The following is a 12325-nucleotide window of genomic DNA, read 5'->3' as shown; positions in this document are numbered from 1 at the left end:
ATTTCTGGTGAATTCTGTGTGCCAGATTATCAACAACTTCAGTCAGTATCTACTGATCCCTTAAAGTTGAATCAGTTAGATTCCCTATAAGAATCATATTTTTATTATGAATAAAAATAACCTTCCCCTAAAATAAAACTATGCCTACCATATTATATGACTCATGGTGCATGCTTTAAAGTAGAAAAATTAGGAAATAGAAAGATTATTTTTGATTCAATTTTGCTTAGTTGCCAAAACCCACAACAAAATAGACAATAATGTTTGCATTTTCTTTCTTAAGTAGACCACTTGCCTTTCTGTGTAGTAATAGTTCAGAAATTCAGTTAATTTGATGTAAACACCCAGAATTCTCATTCTTTTCTGGATTTAGGTAAACTATCTTTTTTTTTTTTTTTGAGTTGGAGTCTCACTCTGTTGCCCAGACTGGAGTGCAGTGGCCGCTTCCGGCCACCGCAGCCTCGACCTGCTGGGCTCCGGCAATCCTTCCGCCTCAGCCTTCCAAGTAGCCGAAATTACAGGCATGCACTACCACGCCCAGCTGATTTTTTGATTTATTGTAGAGATGAAGTCTCGCTGCCCAGGCGGGTCTCAAACCCGCGGGCTCAGGCAGTCCACTCACCTCAGCCTCCCAAAGGCGCGATTATAGGCTGAGCCACCGAGCCCAGCTGGTAAACTATCTTTTAAACAACCTATTTTGAAGTGAATATTTTACTAGAAATATTTTTAAAAGTAGTATTTCTGAATTTTAAATAAGAGTTTAGCTTGAATTTTGCCGGTAGTATCTTTCTTGGTGGTTTTATTTCTGCATGAATCCAAAGTAAATATCACATTGAGAAAACAAGCACATTAAGGAGCTTGATTCCATTATTTCATCAAACCTCTGTGGTGTGATGGAAAGAGTTCAAAGCTAGTGAGAATCTTAACTTTACTCTGGGTAAAGAAATAAACATATCTGGGTCTCCTGCACCCCCTCTGTAAAACTGAAACTACTACTTCCTTCAAGGTTGTTGTGAGGAAATAAATGAAATAATGCCCATAAAATGTCTAGGATAGCATCAAGCACATAGAAAGGACTAAATAATATTTGTCATTTCCCTTTCTGGGATCATTATTGAAAATTCTCTCAGCAGCCTGAGTTTGCTTCTGTTTTATCCTGTCCAGAGCTATTGGTATTTGTCACTCAACTAAAGGCACAGGGAAGAAATCTTCTATATGTAACAAAATTCTACTATTTCAGGGTGATGAAGGTGAAGTTTCTGGCTATTAATTCTGGAATTTAGAATGTTTTATGAGAATTGGAGTTTGGTGCTTTAAAAGGCATAGTATTTTATAGAAACCACATTAACAAAATGTTACCCACTACTCTCTGCTTTAATCAGTAGATAGCTGCCGGGCTCGGTGGCTCAGCCTGTAATCCCACACCTTTGGGAGGCTGAGATGAGTGAATTGCCCGAGCCCGTGGGATCGAGACCCGCATGGGCAACTTGGCGAGACTTCATCTCTACAATAAATCAAAATGAGCCGGGTGTGGTAGCGCATGCCTGTAGTTCCAAGCTACTCGGAAGGCTGAGGCGGAAGGATCGCAGGAGCCCAGCAGATCGAGGCTGCGGTGGCCAGGAGCGGCCACTGCACTCCAGTCTGGGCGACAGAGTGAGACTCCAACTCAATCAATCAATCGATCGATCGATAAATAAATAAATATAAATAGGCTGGGCGCTGTGGCGCGTGCCTGCAGTTCCAACTACTCCGGTGGCTGAGGCAGAAAGATCGCTCAAGACTGTAGCGGTGCTATGATGGTGCCACCGCACTCCACTCCAGCCTGGGCGACAGAGTGAGACCTTGTCTCAAAAAAAAAAGAAAAGGGGGGGGGGGCCTGGGATTGGCAGTTGAGTGAAACTGCCAGGGAAGGGAGGGGCATACCTTATCAACAAGGGTTCCTGCATAATCAACGTCTGTATATCTAACCCTGAATTGTACCTCACATCTTTATAATTTTTAAAAAAAAGATTTTAAGCTGGCTCGGTGGCTCAGCCTGTAATCCCGCGCTTTGGGAGGCTGAGGTGAGTGAATTGCCTGAACCGGCGGGTACGAGACCCGCCTGGGCAAGTTGGCGAGAACTCATATCTACAATAAATCAAAAATTAGCCGGCCGCGGTAGCGCGCGCCTGTAGTTCCAGCTACTTGGAAGACTGAGGCGGAAGGATGGCCGGAGCCCAGCAGGTCGAGGCTGCGGTGGCCGGGAGCGGCCACTGCACTCCAGTCTGGGTGACAGAGTGAGACTCCAACTCAAAAAAAAAAAAAAAAAAAAAAATCAATAGATAGCTTTGATTTGTTGGCATACTATTTCTTGTATGATACACTTTGCAAACTATTTTGGAAAAGAGCTGTTTTCTTATATATCCCTTTGATATCTTGCAACAGCTATTTTTTTAAAAAAAGTTTTTAACTCCTGGTTCATTAATTCCAAATAATCAATCTGAATCATTGGAAATTTAATTATTATTATTTGTTTTTTAATTTGAATTCATATTCTCAAAATGAGAAGTGTATTTTAAGGATACTGTTTCTTAGTCGGGAACAAAAACCATCCACTCTCTCTCTTTTTTTTTAAACTTTGGCAGGATATTCAAATATCCTGTGACCATCTATAACAAATACCTACAAGTAAATCTTTCTCTCTTTTATTTTCACTTTGTCTCTGCCCTTCATATTCACTTTCTTCATATTTTATTTTTGAATTGTTATTACTTTCATATTTATATTCTTGAACAATGATCTTGAGATAATGCTAATATCTAGAGACAAGAAAATCAGCCAAATGAGTCCTAATGGCTTTCTCCTTTTCAGGTTTTTATGAATCTGAAACAATCTCAACCCTCCAATAGGGAAATTTCTTAATGTCCCTATTTATGTTAATACTTTCTAAAGGAACAATTAGATCACTTAAGAAGTTTGCTTCTGGTTAATGAGTAAGGACTAGAAAAGGAAGAAAAAAGTCAAGATAACTTACCAGAAGTGTGACCTTTATTCTTCAAGTATATGTTTTGGCTGCTTTTGAGTTATATATGGAAATAAAAATCTCCTACAATCTTCTACTTTGAAATTTATTTTTAATTAATATTTCTTTTTTCTTTTTTAGAACTCTTGATGTTTCAGTGAGCTTTAATGGAGGAAAATCTGTCATCTCAAGTTCCTTAATTGTCACAGCCACCGAATGTGTAAGTAAAAATTTTGCATAAAGTTACCTTTAAAAATAATTTTATACAGAATTGATCTATGGATCTTCAGTGTTGTTGAATACTACAATTAAAAAAAAGATACAAACAATAACATTGGAGAACTCTGCAAGATAATTTGCATAAGATATATTTTAGTTTTTATTTGTTGTTGAGCTATCTTTTACAAGAATTTTAAGATAGTATATATTTGACATTTATACAATTCAAAAGTCATACTTAAAATAAAAATAAGAAGATGATATCCAAACGAGTATGTTTTCTTAAAACATTAAATACTGAAATGATAATCTTTTCTGTTACAAAGGTTAGATTTTAGTGTCTGAGACATTTATCATGTTTTGAAATCATTCATGCATCTTAATGTGTGACTTCATTATTTTGTCCATCTCAAATATTGATGTTTTGTACAAAATTTGATTTTCGTAGTTGGATACTATCTTAGTTTAAAACTATATTTTAGTTGAAATTATTGATTTGCATGACCTAAAATGCAATACTTTGAAATGTAAACTCCATTCAGTAGACAGTTTTAAATTTTGTGGATTTATAGAAAGTTTTGCTATTAGATTGTTGAACATAAAAACAGGAACTGACCACATGGCTACTATCTTTAAGAGTATAGTCTCTTATAAAAAGAATATATGTGTGTGTGTGTGTGTGTGTGTGTGTGTGTGTGTGTGTGTGTGTGTGTGTGTATGGGTGTATATAAATTAAAGCCCTCCCAAAAATACTGCCCTTTCAAAGACCAAAATTTCAAACCTAAACATTTCTCACATCTCATAGTTTCATGATTTTATATTTTAATCTATTAATTTAGGAGACACTCTTCCCCCAGAAAACAAAACAAAACAATTCAATGTTCTCTATATAGAGGTCATTGTGTTTTTCATTGTAAAACAATGTTGCATGGACATTGACCATCCACATGGACCTTTGGGTCACTTGTAAACTCCCTGAATAAGTACTTTTCAATGCCTGCTTCTGTTTTGAAAACAGCTAGTTTGTGTGTGTGTGTGTGTGTGTGTGTGTGTGTGTGTGTGTGTGTGTGTGTTTCCCAACCTGTAATGCACGTTGCAGTTTGTAGACTTTCTGGTCCCTCAGGATGTGGTGGAGGTTACACATATTTGTGGTTTGTACTTTCTCTGTATTCAGCTCACTGAAATGCCATTTTCTCTCCATCCTTCTTCCTGGGCTCCACCCCAGCTGTCTTCTTCTCCCTTCTCTTCTCTGCCCAGGAGAACAGCTAGTTTGTTTCTGTCCTCTCACCATATACACAGTTTCCATGTGCAAGGATGCTGAGGTTAGATGGCTCATCTGGAATTCATAGGTTGTATGCTTTGAGGTAGTCTTGTAGGTCTTTCTCATTCTCAGTAGAGGATAGGGTGAATGGAGGTGATTTGAGAGTAAAGTGATCTCAGAAAGAGAAGCATGGGTTTTCAGAGACAGGGAGAAAGTGAAGGGGCGAGCTGGTGATACTAAATAATAGATTGAGATAATTTTCCTTGAGAAGTCAGGATTTGAGCAAAGACTTGAGGAAGGAATAGTGAGCCCTGCAGACTGTCTGAGGGAAGACTGCTTCACATAGCAGGAGCAGCCAGAGCAAGACCTGAGGTGGGGAGGTGGGCCACCTCAGGTTTCAAGAGCACGTCAGCCAGTGCCTTGGACTAGAGGGAACTGCGTAGAAGAGTCTCAAGATGAATGGGATAGGTGGTGAGAGTGAGCCATGGAGGGTGTGTCAGTCACTGTAAGGACTTGAGCTTTTCTTTTTATGTGAGATGGGGAGGCCTGGAAAGGGGACATGATTTGACTCAGTGGTTCTAAAAGATCACTCTAGCCATTGTGTGAGGATAGACTGCATGTGAAGGCTAAACTGGAAACATCAAGACCAACTCTGTGACTACTTTAGCAATCCAGGAAAGAGAAAGGGTGACTCCATGGGATGTTGGAAGTGGAGAGGGGAAGGCATGGTGGAATTCAAAGGCAGTTATTATGGGATGGGAAGATTAGATGTGAGGTATAAGAGAAAAAAGGAAATTAAGTACAGTTCCATGTTTTTTTCACTTGAGAATCTAGAAGGATGAATTGTCCTCAGGTAGAGAAGTTTTTGAAAGATAAGGAGTTCCACGTTAGTGATGTCGACTGATAGATGGCCAGTAGACATCTCTGGAAGTGTCAGAGAGACTCCTGAATGTACAATCTGGAGTTCCAAGAGAGGTCTGAGTGGGGATAGGAACTTGGGAGTCGACAGAAGGATGGAATGAAATAGGCAACAAAATTCCACATAATATTTACCAGAAAAAAGTGACTTTCAAGAAGTTAGAACAAGAAAGGAAAGAGTACTAGAGAAAGGTTTTATGTTCGTGAAGGAACCCAGACAAACTGGGTCTTGAAGGGAGACCAGAATTTAGGCAACGAGAGAGGACGGGTAGCATTTTAAATGGGAAGTAGATATGTTTGGTCAGAGTGGAGATAAGTGCAAATCTTGGAAAACAGAAATTGTAGGGCAGATGTTCAATAACCTGAAAAGCACGGTTGGGTTTAGAGTCTATCCTACAGCTTCAGGTTCCCAAACTCCACTGCACAGAGATGTCAGTGTTGAAATGAGAAGGGAAAGAAAATGGAGTGCATTTTTCATAATGCTAGTTTTCTTCAACTTGATAAAATTATTTAATTCTAAAATTGGTCTTCCTACCATTTTAACCTTAAATATCCTTTGAGGAAAACATAACTAATTTGTCAGGGCCGACCTCCCTCCCTCCCTCCTTCCCCCCTTCCTTTCCATCATTTCATCCTGCCTTCCTTCTCTCGCCTCTCCCTTTCTTCATTCCTGCCTTCTCTTTTTCCTTCACATTCCTCTCCCTCCCTTTTTCTTGCCCTCTTTCTCCTTGTGTTCTGTTATTTGGCAGAATGATCAGCTAGCAAGCTTATGTGAGAAGTTTCTCTTTTTCTTTAAGTTTTATTGGCTTGGGAAATCACAATGTCTGACTTCAATAAACACTAGTCTAAAAAGACTCTGGGCATGAATGTAATGATGCAACATTACTATTTGGGGAAGATTAGTAGTGCTATGTGAGAGAATTAAGACAGGAAAAGAAAAAAAGCACATGATAAAGCTTTTAGGAGACAAATGCTAGAATGAAGACATAGGTTTGATTTAAAACTGACTGGTGGGGAAAAATAGTTCTACAAGTAACAGTAGAAGTCATATTAATTAAGAATTATACATTATTATGAGTGACTGGTTATGAAGGGAAAGGTTGATTCCAAAATATCAAATATCATGGTCTGGAAGAATGATGCTGTCACTGGAAATGTCTAGAAACAAAAGCTGAGCCTGATGATCAGCAAAGTGTTCACTGTGGACACGCTGCGTTGATGAGGGTAGCAATGTCAGGTGGGGAATTGGGGGTGTAGCCTCAGATCTCAGAGAGAGAGGTCAGGCCTGGAGGTAAAAATTTACCTTTCACTTTTGTTGAAGTTGCAGGAAAATGGGAGAAGGTAGGGTTAATGACATTCTGAATGTTGCGGAATATGCAATGTCAAAGAAGAAAAATGCATTGGCCAAAATAAACAGGCAAGGAGGACCTTATTCAAGACTCTTGTAAGGGGGCAGAGGGAGATTGAATTTAACTCTGCTGAAACAAAGGACTGGAGAATTTTAAGAGATGGGGCGGTGGGAATTGTAGGCTACCAGTATCCTCTAACTAACCTCACCTAAAGGAAGCATACATTTTCCCTTGCCTTTCTAATAGGGTTAGTGCAAAAACTTGGAGCAAGGGCCACCAATGTTAGGCTTCTACTCTTCTACAGAGGTGGTAAAATAGGGCCACTATCTTCCTTGGTGATTACACTTTGAGGGATGGATCTCAAGGCCTTGAGAAGGACATTCCTTCAGGCTCTGTAAAACTGGTCAGAGGCTTTAAAGGAGATTTATAGACATTTCAAAGGGCAGAGAAAGATGTACAATTTCAAGTTTTTCTTTTTAAGTAGATTCTTTAAGAAAAAGGAGATCTGAAGCCCACAATCAGGAATAAATTTGGCTTGATTCAAATTTAAGTTTTAATCAAACTGAGGAGAAAGGTAAGTCCATCCTAACAACAGGTTAAAAGAGAACGAAGAGCTCAAGAAATGGCAAAACCAAGACACTTACCAGATAGAGAAAACTAAGGAAGATAGAATTCCTGGGTAAAGAGAGGGCAGCAGTGGGTGCTGGCAGGAGGTCAGGAGGACAAGAATCAAGGACAGAGCACAGGTCCAAGAGGTCACCAGTGACCTCCTGGTTTCAGCCTGGGTCATGACTTGAAGCCTTCTCTTCTGTGTGGTTTCTATTATTCCATTAATTATTATAAGATAATCCTTGCTATAATTCCATTCATCATGTTGATAATAATCATAGGAAAATTCTTTTTCCTCCTTCGGTTAGACCACTGTTTTTTATTCCACCTCAAATGCCTCTTGCATGTGGAGTCATATCACCACTTTATAAATATGAGAGTGAGCCTTGCACTCATGAGATGCCCCTGCTGATTTGTGTGTGAAATCTCTATTCAGATAAAGGAATATGGTGGGTGATACTGTGATAAATACCTGGACTTTGGCTTTAAGTGATTGCCAACCTTTTAGGCATATTTACATATGGTGATTAGTGAAATGGAGTTAGTGATATTGCTCATTATGTGGATAATGCTTTTGGCTTTCTCAGGTATTTGGAAGCCAAGCAAAATAAAACCACTATTACTTTAGTAAGCGATTGGTCCTTGTGACATTTCTACAAATACAGACACCCCTCTGCATGCTCCAGGCACATCCACACCCCAGTCTTGTTAAGATACTTAGCCCTGAACTGCGGTTTCCCGTTTGCTTCTGGTCATAACGGCAGGTCCTAGACCTTGCCCACTGCTCCCCTCCCAGGCCTGGACCTCACACAGGTCAGGGCCTCCAACATTATATGCTAAATGAATGAATGAGATTGGCTGTATATCTGTCTTAAAAATGAGGAAACTCAATTTTAGATTTAAGAGACTTAAGATTAGAATCTGAGGAGGCTTGTGTTTAGGCAATCTCTCCTCCTCTCTTCTTGAGCTCTTACATGTATCTCTGCTTTTAAAAATACAGTGGAAAGGTGTCTCCTTTTTATTTTCTTTTGAAATCATTGCTCTTCTTCTGAATCTTTTGGACTAATGATACCAAGAGCCTGTTATCTGAGCATGTATTAAGTGCCTCACAATGTACTCAGCACTGTTACACGTGTGCTAGGTCTTTATGGCTGCATTTTACACTCACAACCCAAGAGGAGGCTATGACTACTGTGTAAGTTCTACAGATGAGAATACTGAGCAACAGAGAGCCACCTCCAATCTTTACTGAACACTCATGCAAATACATGAAGAGGTGCTTATTTCATTATGTGGGCCCAACCCTAGAAGGGATGCATGACTCGATGAGCAGAAATCGGCTGATTTCAGTCCTTACTGTCCCTGAGAATAGTTTCCTTGGAGCCTGGAGACACTGAAAGGCTAAATTCATTGCCCAGTTTCACAGTCTAGTAAGTTCTGGAACTGAGAATTCAGCCTAAATCTGCCTGCCTCACCCCGAACTGAATATTTGTACTGTCTGCCATTTTAAACCAGATCCTCAGTTGATTAGTACATGACAAGGGTTGGCAGATTTCACCTGTAAAAGACCAGATAGTGAATATGTGTATCAGTCTTTGGGGCCATATGGTTTCTGTCACAACTACTCAACTCTTCCATTGTAGTGCAAAATTAGCTATAGACATGACTTACACAAACAGCTGTGTACAACGTACGCTGTGCTTTATGTTCACTGACATTGGAATTCCATGTAACACAATTCATCTCTTGATTTGTTTGTTTGGTTTTTTTTAGCTGTGTAAGAACATAGAAAAACATTCTCAACTTGAGGGGTCTTATAAAATAGATGAGCTGGATTTGGCCCTTGGGCCATAATATGCTAATTCCTGATACAGATGATTCCAGTAGAATTTGTAAATAAAATCATCATATATACCATGACTGTTTTTTTTTTCTAGCTCTAAATTGATGGAACAAAACTGTAAAGACCCATTTCCCCTTTTCTGTGCCTGTTGCTGTGATTCATTGTTTTCTAGATAGATTACAATAACAGTTGAAATTTCAAAACTTTCGAGGAATCCTTTTCCCCATGGTTATGTTGCAAATACAGTAGTGACCCTGGTTTGTTTTTGTACTTTTATGATTCTCTTATGTAGAATTCTAGTTATATTTGGAAGAGTAAAGTTTTTGATTGTACAACTTGCTTTTAGTGAAGATAAGGAAATTAGATACAGATTACATTAAAAAATTTAATGTGTCTGTGATGACTGGGAGGTACGTTCCTTCTTCCCTAACATTAAACTCAAAGTTCTAGTGTGAACCCCAGTTAAGTCTTAAGAAAAATTTTGCTTGACTGATTTGAGTGTTAAGTCTCAGACTAGATTCTTCAGTGGACTTACATATCCCAGTCTCTCTAGACATGTGAAAGTTCTACTTGGTCAGAACTATGCTTGGGAGAAATTGATGCCACAAGGGGTCAATTGAAAAGTCATCTAATACATGACCATTAATCCAAGAAATGGTTGATTAACTTTGTAACAGATTATGCCTTTTTGGAAATTTGTGTTTGATACATTTTCTTCAGCATCTTCAGGTATCACTCAGTGCCCTCAAACTCTATGCTCCAGACACAATGACCTTTTTCTTATTCTTGCAGGAAAGCACTAATTCTGCCTACCCACCCCTGTAGTCTTTTTTATACTTCCTCAAGAAGTTCCCTCACAATCCTAGACTGGATTATCTCCCACTCTACATATTTTTATTGTACTCCGCTTTAACACACTTCGTACTTGTAATGATTTGCTCCACATTGATATCTCTAATTAAGCTGTGGGCTTCAGGAAGACTTGGCCAACATTGTAATGTTGGTACCTACTTAAATGCCTTGTATGTAGTAAGAGTTAATCAAGTAGGACTTTTTTGACTAGAGATCTGGCTAAAAAGAGGCATGTCTGAAGTAAAAGTGAGAAACTTCTAGTATCTGACCATGATATAAATGTAATCATACCTACTTTCATGGTTTTTCTCATCTGACTGGAGTCTAGATTGCAATAGAATATCTGATTACAGGACTCAAATCTATGTGTTTATATTTGACCTTTCCCTAAATTGTTTATAAAGTTTTGTGAACAATGAAATTATTTTTCATTCATGACTGATGTCTTCCATGCTTCGATGATGGTGCTGACAACCAAAACAAAGACAATGGGAAACCGGATCTAGTATTCAGTTAACTGAGCTGATGTCTGGGATTAGTGCATTCATATATTCATGGCTCATTTATATATGGCCAAGTAGAGTGGCATTCTTTGCTTCCTCTGACCCTTTTTTCCCTCATGCTTTAAAAATGATAAAGATTAGATCTGTCATCTTTAAAAAGTACATATTTTAGTTTTAATTTTTTGAGACAAGCCTTTGGTACCAGTTAAGATGGTAATATTGCCATAATGAGTGCATATTTGCATCTGGAAGTGCACAGTGTTATTTCAGTGCTACTAATAGGGGCATTTTTTGAGGGAAAATCAAGAATGTTAGGTACCTATCAGGGCCAGCTCATCTACTTTATATTCTAACTGTCATCACAATTTTCTGATTTTCCTGTTTTTGGCACATGCATAGAAGTAGCAAACTAACCACTAAATTTTTAGCAGATTCATGGCCTCTAGCTGTACGTCCTTATTTCTGAACACAGGGTGTGAATTCTAAGAAAAGGGGAAACCAAATGTTCGTAGAACCCTTTTGAAAGTTATATAGCACCGCCAAATGGTGAGCCATTTCTACAAGTAGTGCTGTGGCTGGATCCTAACGCAGGAGCACTCTGGTGGGCAATGCCGTGTTCATCCTGTACACAGACAGTCACAGATGGGGGCTAGCTTACGTAAGACCTCACTTTTGAAGATGAGACCAAGAATTTATACATTTGACAACGTTTCTCCCATAGGGTGCCATGGTTCTCTACGCATTTTCATGACATTCTTTTCCATTTTTATTCCCATTTGCCTAGATTTTCGAGCTTAATGTAATTAAGCCTGTGGAAAGTAGCATGACTTACTCATGAATATTTAAAATTTTGTGTAGAAAAATGCACTTTGGGCATTTTGCTAAGTAGCCTGATGTATGCTTTGAATTGTTTTCTTTGACTTTAAGACCAGACCACTTAGATACTTGCCTGAAAGTTTCTATGACGTACTTATCTTCATTTTTTCCCCCTGGATTCTTTCTCTTTAAAAACAAAACAAGAAAACCAAACAAAACATGACTCCTGGGGATCCTAGGCAGCATGGGTTTGGGAGATACCCCTTGTTCCCTTGGGTACCATTTCTGTCCTAAAAGTTCAGTAAACACTCTGCTTTCTATCCATGTCTTTTGCAGTCTTATGCCTTTGGAGTTCATTCTCTCACTAAATAGTATTTAAATGCTAGGTATGGAGTATGCAGTAGCAGTAGGCCAGACACAGCCCCTGACTTCTAGAGCTTACAATAAATCAAGGTAGCAGAGAGAAATTAAACAAATAATAACAAAACTCATAATTAATTGCACTGTGATAAGTACTAAAGATCAAAGCATAGGTAAGTATGAGTTGTATACTCAGAAGGGGCATGTTCTAGCCCAAATATGCAAGGAAGGTTTCCCTGAATTAGTGACTTAAGTGACTTAGATCCTGAGCCCTGTACAATGAGTAGATGGCTGTTAGTTGAAAGAAATGACAGGTAAAGTCCAAAGTAGGTGCCTTAAGGCTGCTAAGAGCATAGCAGCTAAGGAGAAAAAGTACACCAGTGTGCCCTTGTGTGGGTCGCACTTGAGTTGCAATGAGAGATTGCCTGATATGTGAATGCATGAGATGACTTGCTTGCATTGATATGTGTATACCATTTGCTAATAAAAGCCATTGTTGATTTGTCATCTACTTTGTAACTTTTAATAGCCATCTTGTCTTATCATCAAAATATATAAAATAAGTAGTGTTTCATCATCAAAAAGTCGGAGAAT

General features: G+C 38.8%; 1 protein-coding gene across 2 annotated transcripts in view; it reads left to right on the top strand.

Moving 5' to 3' along the window:
- The window catches only part of ANTXR2 (anthrax toxin receptor 2), a 137723-nt gene that overhangs the window by 50411 nt on the left and 74987 nt on the right, over window positions 1-12325 (top strand). For both annotated transcript variants that reach the window (XM_008069354.2, XM_021718217.1), the window contains exon 10: window positions 3143-3221. In XM_008069354.2, coding sequence (XP_008067545.1) covers window positions 3143-3221 — 79 coding nt within the window. The remainder of the gene's footprint in view (window positions 1-3142; window positions 3222-12325) is intronic.

This window comes from Carlito syrichta, unplaced genomic scaffold, assembly GCF_000164805.1.
Source record: "Carlito syrichta isolate Samal-C Ts95f unplaced genomic scaffold, Tarsius_syrichta-2.0.1 Scaffold311948, whole genome shotgun sequence".
Lineage (NCBI taxonomy): Eukaryota > Metazoa > Chordata > Mammalia > Primates > Tarsiidae > Carlito > Carlito syrichta.
Note: the sequence above shows the minus strand (reverse complement) of the source record. Positions and strands in the feature narration are given on the sequence as shown.